General features: G+C 35.7%; 2 protein-coding genes across 3 annotated transcripts in view; both read right to left on the bottom strand.

The window, feature by feature from the left end:
* The window catches only part of LOC110371215 (probable beta-hexosaminidase fdl), a 66,040-nt gene extending 43,733 nt beyond the window's left edge, over window positions 1-22,307 (bottom strand). The window contains exons 1-2 of one of the 2 annotated variants that reach the window (XM_049845044.2): window positions 21,674-22,307; window positions 5,050-5,102 (exon numbers count right to left, since the gene is read on the bottom strand). The gene's annotated coding sequence lies outside the window, so the exon portion shown is untranslated. The remainder of the gene's footprint in view (window positions 1-5,049; window positions 5,103-21,673) is intronic. The other variant, XM_021327350.3, reaches the window with a different exon arrangement.
* Window positions 22,308-23,149: 842 nt separating this feature from the next.
* LOC110371276 (uncharacterized oxidoreductase YjmC) lies at window positions 23,150-27,005 on the bottom strand. The gene is made up of 8 exons (XM_021327436.3): window positions 26,586-27,005; window positions 26,141-26,329; window positions 25,931-26,046; window positions 25,294-25,392; window positions 24,640-24,726; window positions 24,443-24,551; window positions 24,102-24,262; window positions 23,150-23,568 (listed from the first exon to the last, which is right to left on the bottom strand). The coding sequence occupies exons 1-8, from the start codon at window positions 26,734-26,736 to the stop codon at window positions 23,401-23,403; spliced, it is 1,080 nt and encodes a 359-aa protein (XP_021183111.2). The 5' UTR covers window positions 26,737-27,005; the 3' UTR covers window positions 23,150-23,400.
* Between the last annotated feature and the right edge of the window lie 181 nt (window positions 27,006-27,186).

The raw sequence follows: 27,186 nt of genomic DNA, 5'->3' as shown, positions 1-27,186 counted from the left end.
TCAATATAACTAATACTGAAAGAGAATGTGTGTGTTTGTTACTCTCATGTTTAAGCCCGAAAATATTATATGAAAACCACATATTATGAATAAATAAAAGATGATAATGTCTCAAAGATGATGTAAAATAAGAAGGGAGTGTATGTTAGCCTGGCGGTTGACAGAGAGGATGAGAAGAAGAATATGTATTCTATATATATAGCGCAATATGTATTGCTCTGACCATAAATAACTTGGGAGAACGGAAGAGGAAAACAGAAGAAAGGGTCATAATAGTACAGACGATAGAGATAGTGATAGTTGAAAATCTATTCAAGAAAGGGAATTTGTAGTAGCTTGATTAGCTAGCATATGTTTTTTTTTCAAGATGGAGAGTTAAGTTAGTCTAGTTGTCACACGAAGAAACAGAACCGCGGGAAACAGCAAGTATGAAACAAAAACAATTTGTTTTGTAATGTGGAATTAGATTACATTATCTCTTTGTTCTCGGAACGTTATTTCCATTTGTCTCTTACTTGCAGATAGTAAGAATCGATTTTCCTTATATTTAAGAGGTATTGCGTCGCTACTGATAGCATTTTTATCAGGTCTGAACACTATTTTAATGTTTAGTTTATGAACCAGCAAAAAACAATGGATTTCAGTATAAAAATAGTCAAGATGACCTTGACAGAGACCATTATCATCAATTCTAGGAATTATTTGTACGTCAGTAATGAAGATGCAGGCTGGGGAAACCCAAGTACCTACTAGAGAATTAAAGAAATAAAAAAATTGTGGGTTAATTAGAATGAATCGTAAATCATCACCTGTTGTTTACTCTTTTATAATGGGTGAAGACTACGTCTTGTAAAGTTCTTGGTGTACGTTTGATTATTGTAGGCAGCTGTATTTATAATTGATGCAAGTTTTAAGATTCGGACGAACAAAATCGGATTTTAAAAATGTAGCTATCTACCAATTAAGTTTCTTAATTACTACCTTGAAGTCGGTTATACGAAATAATCTCAATCTTAACTTCACACTACCATATTTGAGTACCTAGCTCTGTAGCCGTCTCGCCACGCTTCATTATTTAGTTTGAAGTTAAAACTAAAATTTTATTCATATTTTTTTCCATTCACATGACGGCAGACACGAGTGGCAGCCATGATCCCTCTCGAAGCCCTCCAGAGTCAAGCACGAGCTACAACAATGGCCAGCATCCGACACTCCGCAGACAATCTATAGAGCGCCTTGACATTTTACAACTTTTGTGCCTACAAGTATGCTAAAATATTAAAAAATAATTGAATGGAGAAAACAAGGTTGGGTTATGTAATTTTTCTACGTATACAGATAAAAACATAGCATATAGTACTTTTGTAAATCTTATAAATTCGCTGATAAACTTGTCGTTATTCTGTGATACTCGAGTCAGTTGGAAAGGGTTCTCAAACCGGCTCATCTTGGCGATGAGATGTCCCAAAGTTTGTCTAAACTCAGACTTTCTTTCTATACGACAGAGCGTGTACATAACTACCCGAAACCTTTACAAAGTTGCAACATTACCTGACGGAAAATTCCATGTTATCATCCCTTCTATGCGTTCCCGAGTTATATTATTACGCTAGTAGGACCCTTGACAACTTTCTTTGCGTTTCTGCTTATAATATTATGTAGGTCGGTCTTCCCATGGTAGCTATAGGTACTTTACAATGTAATTTAGTTTGAATTTATGATTGGCAGTGTACTGGATCCCGATCACAATAGTTAGAAAAAGTTTAGTAGTTTACCCAAAAGGTATCGACTCCGAAAAAAAATAAAATAGGTCATGGAAGGTATACTCAATCGGAAAAAGTTGAGTTTGCGCATGCTACACTCAAACTTTCTGTTAAAAACTTACGCTCCTGTCACCAAAATAGTTCCATGTCAAATTTTGAAAGAAAGGAAAACATACCGCGTTCCCATTTGGCAGTACATGGTTACTAATCCGAATGCAGCCGGTTTTGGAACTTGCAACGCTGTTAGGAGCTACACAATACCAGACAGGGGATGTAGTGGATGATCCGATCCGTATCTGGGAACTACCGGCTCGATACACTGCATGATTTTGGAGACAGGCTTTGGGGAATGTCGGTCGAGATGAGGAAGCGCTCAAAAAATTGTGAAGTTATGAGTATAATTCGTGCGTAAGATGTTCTAACGCTAGGAGTTGCTCTTTTTGGTCTTCAGTTCTAAATCTACTTCTTTATTTCCGAATCTTTGGATCAACTCATTACTAGTGTAGTTTCATAGTGAGACCAGCTATTATGACGAACACATAGTACATTGTTATCACTTTTTAACTGTAGGGAACAGTAAAAATTGATAAATATGAAGTGAATTATAGTATTTTAAGCTACCCATACTGGGCCATATTTGTGGTGACCAGTGCACCACATGTTGTCATTAATGACATATCAATTGACACAGCTCACATAAGTTAGCCAACAAACACAATATTTTCGATTGCGGTCAACGCATTACTGAAATATTGAAACGAAGTACTATAACATAAACAGTGCTAGTATATGATTTAATACATATTTTAGTATCATTATTATATTACGATAATATGCAGCTTCCGTCCTCATATTGAGTTACGTAAATGGTTATTATCAGGCTCATGAATGTGGTTAATGAATTAACTACATCTAAGTGGTATCAAAATACACCAAATGTTAATGTTGCTACTAATTGCAGTTCGCGAATATATCAATATCTATTACGGAGATAACATTAATGTAGTGGTAATCGATAGAGCTACTAAACTAATTTTGTGAATGGTCTGACTAATGTAATTTTAGGTATGTCTGTAATATATTGATTTATTGAAAATAATGATGTGCGCCAAGAAGCAATAAATACGTCTAGCAAGCTGGAAATCAGAATCAACCAAAGAGTTTCCTATCACGTACCGTTTCGAAACCTTTGGGCTAGAGAAACAAATGCATTATATAGAAATAGAAAAAACATTGCATTTAATGTCCCTAATCTTGACGATCACGAAGCTGACGATAACCTTGGAACACATCAATGAGACTCCTCACTCGTAAGTAGGCCATCTAGTGTTCATCTCAGTCTTCGTGACTTACCACGATAATTATTCAGTCCATTGACGGACAGTCGTGTGTGACTGACTTGATTGATCACAAATGTTTCTAAAATAATGTAGTATCTTTCAAATGGGTTCACAGTACTGAAATAACTCGCAAGTGTGACATTTAACAGCATCTACTTGAACAGATTAGTGTGTAACTAGTTTGTTGCACACACAACCCAGCTGGCAGGTCACTCATATTTGCACAAGTACAGTTATCATTTTACATGTGCATGTTTGCTACTAGCTGTTGCATAAGTATTACTACACCATACACAATAAGACCTATTTACTCATGGTAAAGAGACGAGGTACTTGAAAATTTATCGAAACCCTATCAGCAAAATGCCACTGCCTCGTCATAAAAGACCGCAGGCTTGTTTAAATTCGCATCCCTGCCAACACCTGACTCGATACATATTTAAGAGGTTCTCGATTATATCGGTATCGATTGGTTGGTTGGCTACACTGCATTCCACTCGGATTGGCGCCAAGTGCTTAAGAATCGCCAAACTTTGCGAAACATTCGAGTGTTACCTGGCGTAATAAATACATATGTATTCTGCAGAATGAGGTTTTATTAAAGCGGTTGTTGACGTTACTGTTACATTGACTTTTTTATTCAGTGATACCGTTATTCGATTGACAATTTTAAAGTTGAAACACAAATCGATACCCACTGATTATATTGGCACGAATATTTGCAATTTAGCTTCACAGAAATACTTTTTGCAAAAACTTAATTTTTCCCTTGCTAGTTACTTATAACATCAAAGAAAAAAAATCCTTTTATCAATCCTATTAGCGTCCACTTTCAAGTAAGTCTATCGGAAGACCGTCCTTATTAAATTGCACTTTTATATTTATATAGTTAGTGCTTTATAAAAACGTTGTAAAAAACAAAAGGACCTGTCTCCTAGCAGAAAAACTCGAGTGGCTCGGACAGAAAGAGTAGTTTGCTTTTTGAGTATGCCGAGTGGCAAGTACTGTCTGTCAGTTTTAATTAGCCACGGTGAAGGATAACGATGGTTAGCAAACGACTTTTATGAATATTTATCTCGTAAAGATCAAGTTTAGAAACACTTTTAGGGTTTTTAACGTTCAGTTATAACGACGATACCCACAGTGGTGGTAGAATTATTCTTGTTTATACTCTAAAATCTAACTTAAATAAAGTATATAGAAATAATGGCAAGTTGCCGTGGGGAATAAAGTTTCAACCCCAAAATTTTTACTGTTTAATTTTGTCAGTGTAATCAGTTTTCATACTTTCTTTTTCTTTTCTTTTGTTAACTTGTGGATAATGGTATGGGTTGCATGATTGTTAACTTAGTTTTAATATAATTTATCCGATAAGTTTTATTATGTAACTGTTTTTTATCCCTAAATAAATAAATAAATAAATAAAATAAATAAATTTAAATCACAGAAAAGAAATGAGTTGCTATTTGGTAGTTTTCAGATTTTGGGCGGGTTGCCGTTGAAGAGGCCTTCAAACTTTACGCAGGCGAGCAGCTAAGTGGGTGACGATGTTAATTTGCATTGCAACGAGGAGAAAGAACAGAGAAGAGAGAAACCGTACAAGCTAATAGAAATAATCATGAAATTGGACACGATGAAATCGCAAACGCATCAAGTGAGCTGAGCGTAGAAAGGATTCAATTCGCAGCTGGACTTTTTAAAGGCAGTCCGTTGTGAGGTATCCTTTACAGTCGATGCAGAAAAGGGCAGGCTCTTATCCGTATAACTACGATGTAACATGCTTGATGTTAGGTAATAAAGCTTCCCAAATACAGCCGTACTAACACAGTCTGACCTTTAGTACCTATCACACAAAAGGGGCGAATTCGGAACCTAACTCTAGAATGCCAGAAATAGAACCATGTGTAACTCAATTTTAGATTGGGTAATTGGATGAGGGTACTTACCAACTATGTTAAATGTAACTGAATTCGCATTCCGATGTTCATCTCAAGTATATCTGAAAAGAAAAGAAAGAAAGCGTTAAAGAAACGTCTACAGACGACTAATGTATGGGTAAATTGTAAAACAGCAAAGTGTACACTGTTATTGAAACCGTCTGCACGTTAATAGACTGAATACACTGGGAGACAATTAAATCGGGACAGTTTTAAAAGATGCATCAACGTTTCTACTAATGATTAATCATCAGCTTAGTTACCTATGGCTAACCTTAAGCAAAGGAATATCAAGTAGTTATTTCCCACGGGTGACCTAATAGGTGTCATTATTTTTTATTTTATTTTTACTGATAATAACAATCACGGGAACTTGATGTCATCTGCCTATACATAAATGAAAAGGATGACCACACGCTACTTTCTATCGTGCTTTATATACATCACCATCTTTTGATAAACATACCTAATTCATTAAAGTGACAAATCACTAGAGTTTATAACAAATCCGTGGCTAAATAATATTCAATTGATATTCCACATAATGCATACTTACATAAATCTGAGAAAAATAAATATTTCCTCTTTTAAATGGCCTCGAGAACATTGCATTGTAAAGAAACAGCGATAGCAACGTTAAAATAAAACTTGGTCTCTGTAAATTGCATCCCACGACCCACCACTCAATTCACGATCATAAAGTACGATGCAGTATTCAAATTGTAAGATATTTCTGTCAAGGATATATTACTCGGATAGTTTTAATAATATATCGCTTGTTTGAACCGAGTATTGGAGTTATGTGTCTCCCTTTAACTTTCAAATATTGTCGTGAGGATAAAGTTTGTGGCTTGTAAAATGCATCGCGCTTGCCATGCCCATCTTGTTTGTCAACCACTTTCTTTTTTTTTATATAGTTATTAATAAATAACTGAGCATGCACTTTTGAATTAATATGCATGTGAATTCTTTTTATCAATCATTCAGCATTTTTTTAAAGAATAGCGCAAGCTACAATTGTATACTTACAAAAATATTGCACCAATTTATCTTCTAAACAACGTTTAAAAAGAAGGCTTTACGAGGCTTTCAATAAGAATGCGAAATATAAAAAATATTTCGTCTCTTCACGAGCTATTTTTGGCGTATCTCATTTACACGTAATTTCGAAACACATAATCTTGATAAATTGCGAAAGTATACTGCCATTGCTTCTCTTTGTGACAATAACGTGATAGATATCTCAAAATGCGTCAATGAACTGAAAAGAACCTGGCACAGATAATGATGCTAGGTTTCACGGTTCTTTCGCGCATTCCAGGCATCGTAATTATATGTGTTTATCAAAGCGAAAGTGTTAATTGTTACCTACTGTGCTGAAATTGTTGTTATGTTGAAAGTGCGAGTAAAAAAAATGATTTCTTATAGATAAACAAGTCGTAAATGAATTATTGATTGAGTCTATGAGATGGCAATTGGCACGAAACGATAAATCACAAGTATACCTAAATATCTTACAATAATCTTGTTATTATAAAATATTAAACCTCAAAAGTTTCATAATCTTGAAAAAAATTAACACTTCAAGATGCAGTGTTGCAAGGCCCCTGAAACATAACAGGCTCCGGAAATTTAGCGGAGCTGCTTCAAGAATTCCTCTGTCATGAAAGCCTTTAAGGCAAATAACCGTTGAAGCTGCTTAACGGGTTTGTGAACAAATATTTCTAAGAAAACCTAGTATTTAAGGTAAACTTAGGAGACTGACAAGTTACGAAAACACACGAACATAGTTGAGGAGTCTTTTTGAATCAAATAGCGAATCTATTTTTACGGAGCATGTGATTCTATGCGAGAATCAGAGGTTCTAAGGTTTTCGCGTGTGGTTGTAGAATTTTACGAAGTGCTGAAAGGTCTGTTCTGTGTCTTGCGACATAGATTCTATATACAACTGTAAGTAGATACATAGGTATTTCTAGCTGAAAGTTATGTGCCCAGCCCAGTAACTCTCATCTTAAAATTCGTCTTACACATGTATTTAGAGGTCCATATCATAAGATAGCATCTTTAGGGACCATGACGCACAACCTTAGAGCCTAAAACAATACTCCTTCAGAGTCCTATCCCGATGTATAATTAGGAAAATGATAGCAGACATAGACATAATATCCGTCTTGTTTAAACAAGATCTACATCTATTATTTACGTTCAAAAATGTTTTTTTTTTAACAAAGGATACAGAAGTTGAATTGTTAAAATAATACCAAAATGAGGTTCGTTGACTTTTAGGTCATACATGCCATTGCTGTTTGCGTAAGACAATCAGTCAAGTTTGCAAGTAATTAAAATGACTGATAAGCATTCTTAAAATTTTCTGCACATGAATTATAGCCTACATGTTATCTACAGAATGTTATGAAGTCATTTATTATAAGTGAAACGCCAAAAGTTCTCGTGTGGAACCAAAAGCAAACATTACTAGTAGGCTATTAACTTAAAATTAAAGTTTAGCAACAGCTAACCAAGATTATTCACACAATAAATTACATCTAAACATTCGTTGATATTGAAGGTTTTTTATAAATAAATTACAAATTTTCCTTAATACAGTTCCTGAAAGGGAATCAGTGGCCCAGAAACCATGGATGTAATAAGCAATTTTCAATTTGTCTGTCGTACGGAAACCCCATAACATACATACATATAATCAAGATATATACAGTCTATCCATAACTTACCCAACGTAATTTGGGTAAGTATTATAGTAAGTTTTAATGACGAATTATTATGCTGACATGCCTTTTTCGACCTATACGCATCAAGGATATTCATAAAATCTACATTGGCAAGTGCCTAAATTAACAGTCCAGTCTTCTATAAGAGAAGTCATGCAACATGTTACGGATTTTACGACAGCGAGCAATTTCACATACGATTAAGCAGTCATTAACAAAATCTTATCACACATGTTTGCAATTTATAACGCGTTTACCGATTACCTTATCAAAAAACTAATTAACCGAACTTTTATGAAGCAAATCATAATACATATGAAAAGTTTTTCAGGTAAGGTTGTAACTTGGTTCTTCTGAAATAATTAAAAGATAGATAGATAGAAGGTGAGGTACTCGTTGTTATTTTTCTAACGCATAAAGCCTATGTGAAATCATCTTCCATAATATACAACTGGATGAATAAATAATATTGTAAAACTGAATTGTTAGTAAAACAATTGATAAAGTTTCTCTTTCTCACGTTTTCCTATTGTATTTCAGCTTTGACTATCCTATTAAAAATCAAAACAAACAAATTACATCACGTTTGTATTACCAATGGAACATTCATCGTTCCAAAAATACAGTAATAAAGTTTTGTTTACACAATACAGGTAAAAGCCGTTCTCAATTTTCGATCCGATGTCCGTTGTCCGGTATCTCCGGTGCATCGGTATAGAAAATTGGCAATAAGCGTCTGCACCGAGACTAGTGCATACAAAAATGCACTTACGAATTTAGAAGGTTGAAAAAATTGTTTGGAGAATCACGGTAGAAAATAAAAAGAAAAATAATAGAGCGCGGGTTCTGAATATGACCGGCGTAGTTTATGAGTTTGGCTGTGTACGAATGACTGCTAACGATGGTAGCCGTGATTAACGAGGTTTTCTTAAACCGATCGATAGGTGATTAAAAATGTAAAATACTAGCGTTGGTACACCATAACATCGACTACCAAATACAGTTCTTTTTTACAGTTTTTTCATGTCCTATTTATTCTCGTGTCTATTTAATGGAAAACACCACACAATGGAGAGATTGTAAGCTGATTGTTCATTATTTATAAAGGCTATTATTTCCGTTAGTTGACATTCACTGACGCGAGAAGGTCACTGACTGATGCATGATTTTTTAAAGTTTCTGCTTCCATGCTTAAAATATTGGGATTCATCGACAAAAACGGTAAGGTTGGTGCAGCCTTGTTGCCCAATCTGAAAAGCAAACTAAGGGGATCTTCGTAGCATGTAATGCTCGTTCGCCCAGGCCAGTCCACGGGCATGCATTGTATGTTTTTAAGCATCCTTATTTACAGGCAGACGCGGCTGCTTTCGCTCGGAACATAAGTACTACTTTTCATGGCGTACACGTATATTGTTTTTTGTTAAACTGCATTTAATTTTGCTCAGTTTATTTACTCGTGTTATTTGGTTTGCGATGTTAAACTGGCTGGCATAACATTTTTAATTTAACATTAAGGAATTTGCTGGGCTCATAATTTATTCGCATGTTTTGTAAGCTTTTTATTTGGATGTAAACAAAAAATATTTTTTTAGTTTTGATGAGGCACATAGGTTGTCATTTGGTAATATAGTGGCCAAAAAACCACAGAACTGCGACAAAAACAGATTCAAATAATTTTAATCAAAGATTATGAACTGAAAGCAATTGATCTCATCACAATTCTAGTTTATCTATCTACAGCTAGATCCTTGTTACGCTCATCCCATCGAGAGTAGCTCCGTAATGACCTCTGCCTCATTAAAATAATTATGTAATGGAGAGACGACGCAAAGCTAGTTTGCTTTCGAATGCATTTTGAATACAAAGTTGCTAGTAGTTTAGAAGAATAGCGAAAGAAACTTTGTTGCATTATCATGACATACTTACCGACTTATTTACGAGCTTCGAAATATTCTACTAGCTAAGAAAATCTTTGACAAGAATACAATGAGAACTAGAAGCCGTTTGTTTTAAATACTTAAATGATTACTGAGGTAAGCAGACCGTACTGATCACAGATGACCTACATGACGCATGTAGATGTCCTGATCTGATGTCGGATCACGATTTTTCAAACATTACGGGTAATTAAAGAGTATGACAACAATAGGCAGTAGGCTCACGAGCTTTCTAAAATTTTTATAACCATAATAATCGGGTACTAAGCCGAAGAAAAAAGATAAGAAAACAATCATCATACAATTTCCCGGTTTTACATACTGTCGTCATTTCTTGCGTCTAGAGCATGACAAAACGCTAGATAATAATTACAACACAAATAACAATTCTGAGAACAACTGAATGTTTCAATCTAATGTTTTTGTATTGTTTGAGGCGTTTCTTGCATAAGTGCATACAAAAAACGCCTTTGAGAACTTTTTCGGTGTTTTAACTAATTTACAAAGAAATTTAGTTCAGGTTCCTGTTCATATAAAAGTACGTACCGAGGAATATTTAAAGACCTAAGACGTAAGCAAACTTTTTAAAAAGGACAACCTCATTATTATGGTTGGTTCATACAAGGAAGCGCCAACGCCTAATTTGGCTAAGCAGGAACTGAGTAAGTATGTGGATAACTACAATTATCTACAGCAAACAACGTTTTATTGTTTTGTTTACTCACAAATGTCAACTAATGGGGATAACCGCAGGAAACTATTATAACTCATCTTCGGCTTGTTTAAGCCAGTGCAGAATGGCAGGGGACATGAAAACACACAGTTAAAGTATGGTGAATTTTCGAAAACGTTCAAAAGTATGACATGGGCCTGTAGATGGAGATTTTAATTCAAATAAATTAGGTTGTTTTAGTCTTTTATAGCTCCTATGTCTAGATAGGTTAGGTACTTTGCTACATCACGTGATCATATTACAAAGTTTCCGAAGAAACGTGCGCCATCTTATTTTAAGTAGCTTGGATGTAAAAAAGTGCAGTCTTGCCAAGGCTCGAGTTCGATACGATGAAAGATTGCAGAACTCAACTTGTAACTTTAATCTGATATGCAATCCATTGGACGAGGTTGTGAAAAACTTATGACTCGGGTCTGAAATCGCACAACTCGAGTAGTACTGCAGATAACAATATTGAAAATGAAGAAAAGTTTTCTACTGTGAGGCTACTAAAACCGTAAGTAATGAGGTAAATATGAGGTAATCATAGTTCCGCTAACTGAAAATAAATAAACAATCTTAGTCATGAACTGAATGACATCATAATCCTTATTGTCAAGTTAAAAAAATAATTGAACAAATAAATAAAACAGACCTTTGCACAGCAGTTGCGCAGCATAGACATGTATTATAATGTAGCTAAGTAAATATCTTTTGTATGAACTAGGTATTTTGTTTCTATCATTTAATAATTAAATCTAAGCGGTTTTCAAAATCAAACCTCAAATAAATATAGAAAATTGTACGAGTAAACAGCTATAGAGTGCCAGCATCAAGCCGTGGGCTCTTCACAGCCCATTTGCAAATCAAGCGGCAGAACGCTCAAGAGCCATTGCCACGAGTTCGGAAAAAAAGAAATATATTCAATGAGGGTTTTTGATATTTTTTCTGCCGCCAGGCGGCGCTTCGTATGCGTCAGGTCCAAACAGCTGTCAAATAGTATGGAATTGTAGGTGCCGAACTTATTCTTTATTGAAATTCTGTTATATTGGAAGTGTTATTGATTTTATTATGGACTACGGTCAGAATAAGGTTTCCGAACTAAAAATTGAGCTAAGAGAGAGGGTGCAAAAGTCACTGGTACTAAGGAAAAGCTTGTTGAAAAATTTGTTAACACAATATGATTTAGTTTTTTTTATTTACTCAACCGCAATAGTAAAACAATAATGCAGTGCTTTAATTATAAAATAAAAAAAACACTAAAATCGTTCACTATTCATAGTAAAGATAAGCACTTTGACAGTTACCTGGACCTGACGACTCGGTGCTGCCACCTGGTGAACGCCATTTTTGAAAACCCTCATTGAAATGCCCCACTCGCTGGCGAGCCAAACCAAAGTAAATTGTAAATTAAGCAAATATTCCCGCCGTTTGAGAACGCTTCATTTAAGGCATCCAGCTGTACTCTGCTATCATTGTATGAATTGATTTTACATACATCTGATGAAGGGCAAAACCAGTATGATCGTTTTGGAAACAGTTTAAAAGGACGCCAGTATGATGTTCAGTAATTACATGGAATTTCTTCTTTTTGTGATGATTTATTCATAGGTTTATGAATATTGGTACGGAGCTGAAAGCCTAGCGGTGATATCCAATTTTCCTGATCACATTTTACTTTTTGCAAATGCAAACTGGAGGAATACCGTAGTTACTTTCTTCAAATTGGTGGAAGTTCGGCAAATGATCCTTAAGCATATTTATTGATCATACTCGACCAATACAGTGACATAACAAAGTAAGTAGATTCATACGTAAACGAATCTGTTTACTTTAAACAGCTTCTAAAACATAGCGTCACGGCGAAGTAAGTACATTTCACAAGCTTTAAAGTTTCCAGTTGGGCGCCATCTTCGCGCAGCTTATCATTAGCAAAATAACGTTAAAAATAGGAAATGGGATGTCACACTCGGTACGAAGCTCGCTGATAGCTGGTTACTTATCCAGTTAATTAGCCATTAAAAGTTTTACCATCGTTCGCAGTTCCCGTGGCCTAATTGCTGCCGACACGACGCCGTCTAATAAATGTACGTCGGACTAATTTCCCTTAGCAATCAACTTACTCGTACATGCTGATTAATTGATGGGTAATTGAATATTGATCGTTTTGGTTCATTATGAAGTGTTTTAGGTTCATAGTTTTAATTGGAACACGTAGGTGAGTGTGCAGTTTTGTTTGTTTCACGGAATGCTGATAGGTACATTTGTTTGTCTAAGCACAGGGTTGCTATTTTCCCAAAATATGGTAGGAAAACAAATCGTTAATTTTGTGCAGATAATAAAACATAGTGCGGTCTTATTAGCCGAAGCCGTGAGCTGGAAGGGTCAGCCGCTATGAAATATGGCGCGATGCAGACCGTGCGAGGAGACATTTCATTTATCTTCTATGATGTCCACAGATAATTTATAATATATTATGGTAGCCAAACAAAAAATGTTACCAACTTCATACGAATTTATCAAACTGCCATAGATCGACGTAAACAAAAACACTGTTACATTGCAACAATATTCGAAACTAGTTATTAATGTTTAATTACTTCTCAATATAGACATTCTAGCTATAAATACATTGCGAGTTATTGCAAAGGCTGTTAAAGATATTATTTAGTAACGTATCCCCGTCACGTCGCGCAGATGGCATATTTTATTATATTTGAAGAGCCGTATTTGCGATCGAGAGCTACCGGATATTACTAGCAGTCATAAAAGCGACGAATTAATCTGCTTACGTCTTTCATATAGACATCATCAAAACCACCACTTTTCATTGCAGCGGTAGAAAAATTATGAATTAGCTTGAATGTGCTGGCCATTTAGTCAGTGCAATCTAATATATTTAAAAATACGGATAATGTAATCATGCTTAATACGACTCAAGAGATTTTATCTTAATTCTGCTAGCAACAAAAACAAGGCTCTAACTTGGGCTCATTTAAGTTAGTATACCTAACTATTCTTCTAACTTAGTTCTCGTAAGTAATTTTAACATTTAACCTGGCTAACAAGAGTTAGTGAAATACATTATTCTAACTATTCATAATAAAGATTAACTTCGTCTAGCGCTAGGGAAGTGCAACAAAAAGCATGGTTCCCATGAATTGTACTTAGCTGTGACAGCATGCAGTTTTTTAATTAATTAAAATTAAGCTTGGCTTATGAAAACGAACGGCTTTAGAATTGCCATAAAATTTAAAGTAATAACCATTTTATAAACGTAAACATATGATAACAAAAGTTATCGCGTTACAATAAAAATCTTCGGTTCAACTATGATTATTTTAACTGCAATCATAGTTGAACCGAAATAAAAACTTTCCAGATATTTGAGACTCTACTGCTCGAAATTATGTTTTAAAAACTTAATTTAATAAAAAATGTTATACTTAACATTATGGAAATGATTTAATCGCCTTTGCTTAAAGCGTGGGCCAAGTTTTGAATAATCATGACGTGGTTAAGTGTTGAACGACGTATTTAATATAAGCTGTGGCCTGGCAAAGGAAAATGAATATTAGTTCGTATAGGCTTCACTATACAGTTTGCTAAGCAGATGTTAAATTGCGAATTTCCATGCGGAATTCTGTTAAGCATCGTATCCAAAACGCTGTACACCTAAATGCTCTTTCGGGTAATTGTAAAAAGATAATTTCCATTGCGTTAATCGCAACCAACGCAATAATGGATTACCTAAACTTTACAATGTAATCGTCTAAGCCAGTATTAAAAGATAACATACCACATGACATTGAGCGTATGTCTGGCATGGCGAACTTGAGCTCATTATTCGCAAGTGGCGCCTCCTCAATTAAAATTCAATGCAGCTTCGCACTCAACAATGGTCACTTTCCAATAGGCGGGAACCGCAGAGGATTGTCCAAACTCAGAGCAACTTTTATAATTTGCGGTCGAAGCACTACTTTTAGTTTAGGCTCGCTAGATGGCAAGTGTCTGCAGTTCTCATTAAACGCCACAACAACATGGCAACGCTGTTAAAGTTAAATTAGAAAATGAAACATAGTTAACGCTATAAAAAGAACCTAGGAGTTTCATTTTGGGAGCTCGCGTCAGAAGCATAAGTTTTGTACATAACTATTTTAATATATATTTTGTTGGCATCATAGTTGGATGTTTTTTGGGATGTTGGCGAAACATGTAGATATCGTTATCGCTTCTGATTAAAGCATAGAGGTACTTTGCATGCATTAAAACAATTTTATATTTTATTTCAGTGTCAACTTCTTGACCGAGTATTTTGATTTGGTAAAATTAATAGCATATATATTATGTAGATACATATAATGTGCTACAGTGCAAAATTGTGCTGTAGAACTTTTAATTAGTTAGTACCGAGACGAAAATATTTTTTATTAGCTTAAGAGAACTACTAGCGCCATCCAGTGACGTCATGTACAAACTTTTACGCAACTAAATGACCTAACTTAGAAACTTTGGCAAGCTTCCAATATTACACCACCTTTCCGCCCTTACTCATTCACAATGTTCGCGTATAGATGGCGCTGTGAAAGGTTTTAATGTAAACAGGTCCTATTACTTTTTTCGTGTTATCTTATATAGTATTATAATTCAGATAACTCTCTAATATAATATCGAAAATGTGTACTGTCTCACTGCTGGACAAAAGCCTCCCCAATCCGTCTCCAAACATGCTTTTTCTAGAAATAGGGACTTCCAGTTTTGGCTGAAGTTTTGATGAACAAAAATATTCTTACTGTCGTTTATCCAGTGTCCAATAAGATAATAGAATATGACCAAGGTTCGCATGTTTCTACAAGAGATCTTGTGGTTATTTGTAAGTAATAAAATTGACGACTTCATTCATTTATTTTATGTCATGTCTTCATCAAGCTGTGTCTTGTGCAATTAATATAAATGGGCTTGTAATTAAATAAAATTATAGATACCTACTTACCGCTGAAATTACCATAATAACTATAACTATGAACGATTATAATCGACTATCAACTACGATAATTATCGTAGTTGGTCTTCACAATGATGATAATTATTTTCCTCAAACTTAAGTCATTCAAAGGAACTATAAGTTCTTGACTCAATAAAGTAATTCACATCATACTCATTATCGTAGTATCTGTATTGTTGGACATAATTCGTATCAGTATTTTTTGGACATCATTCTGCTATAGACAGAATCACAATATTTCGTTCTCTGATATCCAGCAAGATTGCTAGAAGTGAAATCTTGGGTCTCTTATTTTCTGTCACTTGTGAATACAACAGTTTTGCTAATATATGATCAGCGAATCATAAATATGTAACACATTCAGTTTGTTTCTTCAATCAAAGCAAGACTTTCCCCTTCCAATAAATAAGCTTCATATAAAATCTATTATGCAACGAAAACTGCTTCGGTAGCAAAAACTCGTGCGTGCCCAAGTGACAAATTCTATTCTTAGATAAACGCGACACTATATCTGCATGAGAGTCACTCGTGTGACGGCCACTGGGCGTTAATCACCACGTCAATGATAGCAGGCAATTAACTACCAGTCGTCCATTCAATTGCTGATAATTATCAGTAGAACGGAGATCGGTGGCTGTGAGCTGACCCTCATCGCTTCTGCCGATAAAACACGTTGAATCGCCACTTAAATAATGTGAAACGTTGTCGCTTTTGTAACATGAGACGGTTTGGATTTGGGATGACATCATTCATAATTTTATGGGTTCGTCATCATGTTGTTTCGATCTAGTTAATTGGGTAACGAAAATGGGACGTTCGTGCCACGAATCGAGCTATATAGCGTAAAATTGGGGATGCATAATTCCATTAAAACACAACTCAGTTATTTTTGTCCTATGAGTCTTTCTCCTTTCTTATGAAGATATTTTGGTTTTTAAAAAAACTGGCGACACTAAGGCCATACTAAAGTTAGAGATAAAAAAAACCTCTGCAATTTTATTAGATAATTATTTTGCAGCCTGTTGTTGTCGTACTTCAGACATATGACCTCCTTACGATGTCTCTGGTCTCACGCGATTTTAATCCACATGTAAGCAACTTCTATAAATTAGTCTCGTTTAATTAAGTCACATGATACGTACCAAGGATAATCGGGAGCAGTTGTTTATTAACCTTGAGTCACACCTAATGAAGTGTAGCTGAACACGCAACAAGAAATACATCGAAGGTTCATGATGTCAATACGATGTCTAGTACAAATACAATTATGGTTTCCGGAATGGGTTTTGCAAACGAGGATTTAAAATGAAAAGGTTATTCCTAAGCGTCTTTGTTACAGAAGTTCTTATCTAGACGCTTTCATATTAAGTTCTGAAGTTTCTTAACTGCTGGTTTATAGGATACTTGCTGCGTGCTTCTAATGATGGGCGTTTTGCATAAGATCTGGTAAGTAAGAAAAGAAGAAGGCAAAGACCCCAAAAGATTATAGATAGATAAGATTCCATTAAGTATGTGATACCCACAAACATTTGATATGGTCCATCATTAGTGTCCTTTTTAGCATCTACTAATAATTATTATTCAAGACAAATTGGTCTCGGCTCTCGGTCCCTCAAACGTCAGGCAGATCGTAGACATCCATCGCACTTAAATGGTCAAGTGTGCGGTGCAACGTTCGCCTCGTAGCTGCTAATAAATAAATAGCGAGTGACGCAATTTATCAATCTTTTGTATTGAAACAGTTTCTACAAGTACCGCTTAATCAGAAACGAATGGGTTGCTGCAAATTGCCCTTATCAAAAACATGAAGTTTTTCGCGGTTTAACGACTAATAGACTATAAAACACTCGATAAATTTTTACTCGGTAAAAATCTTTTGTTATAAATTAAAACGAGATTTACTTTGATTTTCGTGTGAATGAAGTACCGCTAGCAACAATATGCGATTGTAACCGGATGACCACAAGATCACACTCAGTTTACTGTTACTTTTTTACACCGTTAAACAAAGATTTCGCACGCGCAGTGAAAAATATCGGTTTCAAACAACACAGCAGATATTTCTCATGGAAGCAAATTTTGCAGTATCTTTGTTCTGAGTTATAAATGTATTAATCAAGCTATGTGTATTTAAACATGGCGGGATCGAATTGGGCGTCGGATAACTTCAACAAATAGAGTTGCGTGTGAAGCAGGAAGCGAGTCGCTTCGCGCGTATCACTATGCGTTGCTAGCAGCTAGCTTGATACAAACGGGAGATATCAGATGCATCCTGCGAGGATCGCGGAAACAATGCTAAACAACTGAGCCTGAACGATACTTTAAGTTATTGTGACAGCTTTTTTACGACTTTTCTATTGCTGTCGTTCGCTATTCCAACTCCGTTTGGTTCGCTTAACGTCCCTTGTAAACGAAATATTAAATCCGCCCCAAACAATCAAAATCGCCTTAGCAGTCTCATCAGAAAATCGTTACAGAGCGCCAAACCGGCCTTTAAATATTATATTGGACTCCTTTCAAATGAGAAATAAGCAGCTGCTTTATGGGATATCTAATCATAATAACTAATTTAAGGCTTATGTTTAACTGATCACCAGAAATAGTAACAAATAGCAGACAAAAATAGTAAATGATCACCAAAATGAAACTCGCATTTTAATGTAAAATGATAACCAAAGTTTTAACACTTTGCTATCCCATTTAAGTGAAATTACTCCAAAATAAATCATGCGCAAGCCAAAAATAGTAAATGATCACCAAAATTAAACCACCATTTTAAAGTAAAATGATAACCAAAGTTTTTACATTCTGCTATCCTATTTAAGCAAAATGAGTCCAAATAAATCATTGTTATCCCAAAAGTAGTAAATGATCACCAAAAGTAGTGAATGATCATCAAAATTATACCAGCGTTTTAATATAAAATGATAATCAAAGTTTTTACATCTTGCTATCCTGTTTAAGTAAACTGACTCCAAAAAAATAAGTTCGGCCTGATACAATAAATGTAATTACATTATGGGGACCCTTTTCCTGCACTAGGGTGGAAAATTGTCTATTGCATGCCTCTAAACAGTGCGATAAGAGTGTGTTTTCGAGGGAGTGTATTGAGAAACACATTCTTCTTCTTCTTTCTCCTGCCCTGTTCCCAATTTTACTTGGGGTCGGCGCAATATGTCATTTTCTTCCATTTTCCCCTGTCACTCGTCATACTGACACTCACGCATGCATTGCAAGCCGGACACATAACTTAATATGGCATCATAATACTTTATTTGATAATAAGCCTACATTTTATGGCAATCACAGTGACTTATTTAGGCAAAAATAATACATTAATTTGGTCGTCAAGAGTTGGTGATCATTTACTAAATTTGGTGGTCGAATACAATTTAAAGTGAAGTCGTGACTAAAATAGCTGGTACTATTACATTTTTAGACTTTATTTTTCTGGTGTTCAGTAGATTTTTCTGGTTGCAAAACTAAGGGTATCAAAGCATTTTATGGTGGTCATTATATTTGTTCCCCTAATTTAATAGGGTATACAAAGAAATTATATATTGAGGCACGATTCCATGAATAAATATGTATGTACATAGTATTTTAATATTGGCGTAACGCGCCGCCGAAGCGCGGCAGTCACCGGTTACCAAGGTCGCTATCAAAGTATTTTATCGTTTTTGTTCAACAATTTATAAGTTACTACCTACTAGGTTAACGACGTTCCTTAGTTTTGCATAATTGCAGTACATAAATAATAAAATCATCATTTCAGGAGTGAGTAATGAGTTTCGGTTGATGAGCAATAACTGAATTTGTAAAGACTCATTTTGAAAGCCCCTACTAACCCAAATTAAACGAATATGTAAAAGCTAATCAAATTAACTGTAAGTAATTAGATACATAGGTTTTATGCCTTCAGTACTATACTGTACATTCATGGGGGTTATTTAGTCAACAAACAGAATGCAATAACCAACATGTGTGAAAGTATGTTTTTGCATGACGCAGTATTGAACCTAGTTGGGGATCTCCTGTAGGAAGTTGCTGATTTGTTTATGATCCCACATGACTTAAGATTAAGAGAAGAGTCAGGGGAGAAGAAAAGTCCCCTCAAAATACTGAAGTATATTGTACCCCAACTTAATACTGTTTCGACAATATTTAAAAAAAAATATTTAGTATAAAAAACAATAAGTAAAAGTATGACCATACAAACAGGTTCTTATCTGCTTAACTTTTAAACAAATAACATACTATAATAACACAAACAAACATACATAAACAAATAAATAACATACTATCAGTCATAACTCAGATGATTCAATAGATATGCTTTAATAAGTAAACTGATTCCATTCGGTTTATTCATCCAAAATTGTTTAATAATAATTGTGTCATGTAGAAGCTATCAGAACTGGCTTCTGTGGCCTTGCTATATAACATTACTATAGATAACAACGCAATGCTGCTGCTGAACATTTTGAATTGCAACAGTTTGATTGAATCAGTACAACATTCATTTGAATAGTCATTAATTAGGAACACATATCTAATATTGAAACACATAGTTATTTCAGTGGCGTGCACTTGGAGAGGCCTATGTCCAGCAGTGGACTGCGATAGGCTGATGATGATCTAATATTGGAATATGGGATTGTACCACACATTATGCAATAGTAACCGTAGGATTAAAGAAAGTATAGATGTTAATATTTATGTCTGGAAAACTTTTGTTTATTTGCCGAGGATGTCGGATCTCTAAGACATAAATTTGACATTCAGCACTCAGCTGGGCTGTGACAGTCTCAAAATGTTATGATAACTTTCTAATAGTACTTTCTAGAGTAGGCCTGTGCTATATCATCATGAAATAAAACAGCTATAGGTATTTTCTACACATGGCAACATTGTATTTTATATTGGTAAGCTAGTGGCCTCTTTGGCCTTGATCTTGTTGGAGGCCCATTGTCTTTAGTGCGACAGGCAAATATCAGGTCTATTGGCATAATAACCAATGTTATCATTAAGGAATACATAAATACCATTATGTGAATGTCCCATTTGTTGCTAGAATACTATTACTTAGTTGCGGGTTAATTGCAACTTTGTTCTGAACATTATCTTTAATAATTACTGCTTGGTTAAAAAACTTGTACAAAACTCAGTTTCTAAGGATATTAAACCAACATTTTTTACATATCTTGGTCCAACATGTTTAAATTTCTGTATTTTTCACAGCAAGATAAAGAAAAAAATATGAAGTTTTGAGTTTCAACGTGAGGTTTGGCTAGTTTTTCCTCATTTACTTATCAATATGTTAGTCTAGACATGACTCATATTTTTTTAGTGCCTGGCATAGTTATACTTCCTAGAATTGCCATAAATATGTTTGTTGGTTTTTTCTTTGACCAGCAAAAGCTGAATGTAGTCTAAATATTGCATCAAATATATTTACTATTTTTGTTTCCATTTACATACAACATGATTATCAATAGTTTCATTTATCATGACAAATTGATGGGTATACCCCACTCATTTTACATTGTTTTTGTTACCAGAACAGTGTTTATGTTATTGTTGAACATAATAAATAAATAATTTCTTTATGAGTAACAGAGTTCTTCAATTATTCATAAACAAACAATTTAAGAAGCAATCAACGAAAGCTATGTAAAAATATCATCAACGTTAACCAAAATTAGATAGAATATTGTAATTTCATAGGCATAATAATTAATCGATGCACTTCTTACCTTTTCACTGGTAATTTTAATTTAAACAGAGACTAAGATTATTTTTATTGGTAGTGAAGGTTAGCACTTGTATGTACACTGTGATACAAAATTTAAGTATCATTTAAAGTTCTCTTCAAATCATATCTTCTTCCTGCCCTGTTCAAAATTTTATTTGGGGTTGGCTTCTAAACATATCTAACCTATAATACTTTCACATTTAATGGATCATTAACGCCCATTCTGACAAAGTTAATAATAATTCAGTATAAACTGACATTGTTATGGTGTAGGTACATGCTGTATTATTCATTTATGTTCAATGCTGGGATAAAGACCCAAGAAATTCCTTGTAATCTTGCTTGGTATCATTGTAATCATGTCGTTATTTGACATAATATGAATTTATCCCTGTAAGATCAAGAATTTTAACTACTTCAAGTTAGAATTCCAAGTTTAAAGACTATAATGTAGGTATAAAATAATTGTAAAAATATATTATCCAAACTTACCGGTGGTTATAATCAAATCCACGAACTTGTTTCCTCGTAATTAGAATAAACGTACACAGACACTTAAATCTCCACACCTACACGAGTAGATTGTAAAATAGAAAGAAACCGAAGACGGACTAAACACCCCGATTTAGAAATTGCGGAATTATTCAGGAACTCTCGAGTGTACACAATTCATTTTGTATTGCACCAATTAACACTTGTTTTTGTTTAGTGGTAAGATCGTTATTCACTTATTTAACTTTCAAAAATGTCCATTTTACAAATAAAAATAAAAATCACGTCAGTACATCGAAAACAACAAAAATAGGTTTTGACATTTGACACAGAGATCCTACCGCAGAAATAGAGAACGAAATCTTTGGTAAAGTGAAAGTTTTTTTTATATTTATGTTTTACCAAAAATCAAACACGATTTTTTCTTAATATGAACACTGTCGCCACTATTATTTACAAAAATACAAACAAAATCTATTTAGAAAATAACCGAGCGCCCACTACGAGCACGCGAGTGCAATCGTTTATTTATTGCGTAGAGTGTGCGACCGGCGAACGAACGATAGATAAAGCCGCGCGAAGCTGCCAGATGACCTGCTGCTACTGTCTGAGAGCATAATATTATGAAAAACAATACGGATTGTTAATTAGCTATTACATCAATCTTTCAACAAAATAACACGACGAATCATTTCAATTATTTGTTGTTATTATTAGATAAGTAAGTACGATAAGGATATGGTAAATGTACTTAAGGGAGAATGTTTTTAATCCAAAATTAATTTGACGGTGTCAATTTTAAAACTTGGATTATGTTCAGTAGTTATATTTTCAAATCGGTGGCTGCTTAATTAAACCTTAATCTATAAAAATATAGCAGATCTTGGAAATTCTAAGTGTAAATATTCAAGTACAGTATTTCTATCTCCTAATCTTCAGAATTTGTGAAGTGATTGTTGGTCTGAATGTTCAAAAACAAATTGTGTCAATATTTTTAGATAAAACGCCTCTACGCTTGCCTCCATTCATAGCCATGACCTTCTTGGCTTATTTGAAGTGATGTGGCTCTTTGGTGAACTAACGCAAACCGCCATCTTGAAATGTCATGTTTGGGGAGGCCAGGCCAAAAAATATTATCTACCACATAAAATATAAAATGTTTTGTATATGTAAACGACTTGAGAGCAGTCAAAAATTAAATTATTAGCTTATAATACACAACTGTATGTAATGTTAAATTAACTGATACATCGAGATGTGGCTTGTGAATTCGCTCAGGTGTCAGCCACAGTCTTTGTAGCGATTGTAAAAAAATTACTAGTCGCTGTGGATTTTTTCGCAAAACCTACTTATCTCACATTATTGTTTGTAACCGTGCGAGGAGGCGGAAACTGGCTGTGTTGTTAGTTATTTGCTTATTACTTGAACTAATGGACCAATGATATGATGGGTTGGAAAAGATAATGACAAAAGCTTTTGTAAAAATATTGATTTTAATATTCTGAAATAAACAATATAAACTCAATACAAAATAACAATCAATATAAAATAACAATCAATATAAATTCATCATAATCAAATAATAAAGGCACCTTCATAATAAAATAATTAACATTTGGTTCCAAACATGGGAAGGCAAGGATGTAATCACACTTTCAACTGTACATCATAAGGGAGCTCCCGAACACAGTTATAAAACTTCAGAAAATCAAAATGAGTTAAAGTTTTCACACAAACGAGCAAAGTTCCATTGGCTTCACGTTGAGTTTCTTTGCCAGCGCGGCGCTGGTCTCTATCTGCTGTTTGAGATACGAGACCGAACCTGTAGAATCTGCTAAAGCCGCTGCTTGCTTCTCCTTATCTCCTGGAGCCAGCACTGGCAGGTTGGGATCCGTCTGAAAAACAAAAAGGAATAATCAGCAAAAGAAAAAGGAACAATCACACAGGAGATCGAAGATTATGAAAACCTTTTTGCGAGGTAACTGTTGGTCCTAGTATCTAAAATAAACAAAACTCCGCATAGCTTGCTTGTTTTTCCCTCTCAGCAGTGTCAGGCCGTGGAGCTCGGGCAGACAGAATACGTCTAGGGGTTCAAATGTTTTACACCGACATATACATTCTTGAATGTATCAGACATGCGCTACTTACAAAGAATTTACTTGTTAATAAGTTAGTTTCAGAAGTGGGGATCGTCCAAGAGGAAGAAGCATAGAGATTTCATAGGTACCTATGTGGAAGACTTCTGCAGTAAGATGCAAGCCTTCTCTAATACATGTAATCAGACGCGCGTTACTCCGGTGGGAGAGATGATTACTCCGGTAAAAGGGACGTCTGAATTGACCCGAAGAAAGTGTCGAGAAGGCAGAACAAACACGAAATTACTTCATACAGGACTACACGAGACCGAACTACATAAAAATAAGCTCACAGGTTCTAACTGCCGCCAATGTTGTATGCAGTCAGCGAGACGGTCTCCGAAGCCTGGGGCGAAGCAGTCAGGGTTGACAGCCACGAAGCAGTGGCCCAGGTTGGCCGGTTCACCGTCGGCACCGTGGGACCACGACCGCACATGGTGGCCGTAATTTGCACCTGTCAATTGAGAATGGAGGTTTTCATTATGTTTGCAATTAGTTTAGTTCTTCCATATTTTTGTTCCACTAAATGTTAAGACAAATGCACGGTGCACTTTCCAGATCTGGACATACCCTTAAGTATCATCTTGCTTTGTCAACTAGATATGGACCTAATTGTTACAATGTTAGGGCTAACCTGCTAATACTCCACAGAATAGCTCAACCATAGCGGCTAGTCCAAATCCTTTGTAACCTGATGTCATTTCACCACCGCCAAGAGGCATTAGACATGCTGTTTTGAAGCCCTGGAAAACAAAAGCGGAATAGTTAGGTACCTAACACCATTTTTATTGGATCAAAAAATCTGTAAATATCAGTCCATCAATAACTTACCAGTTCAGGGTCTGTAGTTTCTTTGCCGTCAGGTCCCTGTGCCCAGCCACTCGGTAACGGCTCGCCTTTTCGACGCTGCATCTCGATCTAGAATATTTTATTCGATTAAAAAAGTCATTGCTGCATTACAACATTTACGACAGTTATGATGTCCTCCTAGCCGATTATCGGCTACAGCGGCTGTTCTCATGTAAGGAGATTAGCCAACTGCGCAGGACATATTATAGTGCACAAGCATTTGCGCAGACACAGGTGCACTCACTATTCCTTCACTCTCATAACCCGGTGGGACGGCAATCCGACACGACCGGAAAGAGATCAGGCGCAGGACCGACATTTACGTGCTCTCCGATGCACGGGTGTATCAATCACCGACTTCCAGGCTCCGGGCTGCTTTGTGAAAGTCTTCTAAAACCCACAAAGCGATTTCGGCCCGACTCGGGAATCGAACCCGAGACCTCGTGCTCAGCAGCCGCACTTGCGACAACTAGACCAACTACATTATAACTAGACTAGTTATAATGTAGGTATCTTAAAGTAATCATAAAAGTAGTTATTTTTCTTTATCTATATCCAAGAAAAAGTAAACCTAGAACGGGATTAAAATATTCCCAAAATACTTTTGTGTATTGTTATAACCTTTTCTCTGTTTACCTTTCCAACAGCAACTGCTGTGGTAGCCATGTCGAGGTAGAAGGTCTCGCCTTCTGACGCATGCGCCACTACCGACAGAGGATTTGTACCCAACGCCGACTGAAAACGGAGAAAATAAGGCTTGTTCGAATATCTATAAATTGTGACAGGTTCTCTAAAAGTACTCAATGGCTCAATTGGTGTGGAAGGAGGGTAATTAATGACTAGCGAATTTCGCATTTTTTCTTCACTTAGCAAGCGTCTCGGTTTGACTCGGGATGTTGAAAGTTACACTTCTTGAGGACCTAGCTCACTGACCTCTATATTTACCACTGGACAGGCTGTTGTCAACGTGCTTTTGTGCCCGTTTGATAATCGCCACTTTGGCGCTGTTAGACGTAGCGAGTGTTCGTGGTACTAAAATTATTTTACAGTGAAACCAATGAACAAACACGTCTCTCACAGCCATTTAAAATTATACGTCAAAATTAGTTCTGTGGACACTCGCTTAGACGATATTGGCGCTTCAAATGGGCACAAAAAAATTGCTGTAAAACGTACGGAACAGCCGGTCCAGTGTGTAAATATAGAGGTCAGTGACCTAGCTAGAGGATCGACTATAGGTATCTATAACATTTTTTTACTAGAAGAAACTGACCTGTTTACTTCTCGTTAGTGCTAACAGAGGCGATGTGTTTGTAAAAGCCATGCCTATCATTCCTCTATCTGCTGCCTTTTGAGACCAAAAGCCGGCCATACCGTTGTGATTAGAACCTAAAACGAGTAAGATGAAGAGATGGTTAAGATACTGGTAGGTGAAACAAAGGTTGAACATTTAGGAAATTAGTTTTTCTGTCTGTTTGGTCACCTTTAACAGAGACCCACCCTACTCCGGTTTCTTCGGCCTTCTCTATGGCTATGTCCATAGCAAAGTGGCTGGCAGTCGCTCCAAGTACATTTCTGGCGTCAACCCAGGCTGTCGACTGAGATTCTTGAAGCACCGTTGGCTCGTTGTTAGGCTCGCACGCACCACTCATGATGTCATTGACGTATTTCTCTGCAAATTATTTTTAAAAAATGTAGACGGTTTCTAGGGGCGAATTAAACATTCTAGGGGATCGTCGCGCAGAGACCAACATGAACAAAAGATGGCATAAAAGGGAGAAGCTCTTGCATATGTACCCTTCGGAGGTATATAATTTTCGGGCTCTGTTTTCGTAGGTGGTAACTAAACCACGGTATTCTAAAGGGTGCAAGAGCTATTTAGTTAGAGTCATACAAGTTTTACGAAAATAAGGCTGTAGTGTACTCACCTAACCTATTAAGTCCGTGACTAGGATGACCGAATTTATCAGCCTGGATGAGTAGTTCGGCTTGCTGTTCAGCGGCCCTCGCGGCTGCTCCAGCCGCCTTCAGACAGTCTGTCATGAACCTGAGAGCTTCTGATGTTGCCACCCTAACCATGATTGCAGAAATTACTAGTATTGACGCATTTTGTATATAACAAGCCTTTTGTAGCTGGTCCCGAATTGAAGTTTATTTGTGATCTGAATCTCCGAGCTGATATTGGTTATTGGTATTGAACGATGGACATTTAGGTATATTTTTGAGGATCACCACCAGTTTATACACTAGTTAGTAACAATTTCGGTAATTCAGAGATAGAGCTACAATATTTCTTGGTTTTATGATAGAATGAAAATAATGATTTTCAGCAGTCATTAAATGGTATTGACAAATAGTTGTCAAAATGAAAGTGTAGCCTTTATGATGAAACTATTTGAAATGGAGAATGTCCATTGTCCATAGTTTGCTAGTTTAGCGCTCACTTTGCGCAGTTTGAATTTAAGGTGATTATCATGCTCCCGTTCACTGGTATCTGGCCTCAGCAAGTCGAGACATCCCTGCAGAAGA

This window comes from Helicoverpa armigera, chromosome 15 (genome assembly GCF_030705265.1).
Source record: "Helicoverpa armigera isolate CAAS_96S chromosome 15, ASM3070526v1, whole genome shotgun sequence".
In the NCBI taxonomy this organism is placed as follows: Eukaryota; Metazoa; Arthropoda; class Insecta; order Lepidoptera; family Noctuidae; genus Helicoverpa; species Helicoverpa armigera.
Note: the sequence above shows the minus strand (reverse complement) of the source record. Positions and strands in the feature narration are given on the sequence as shown.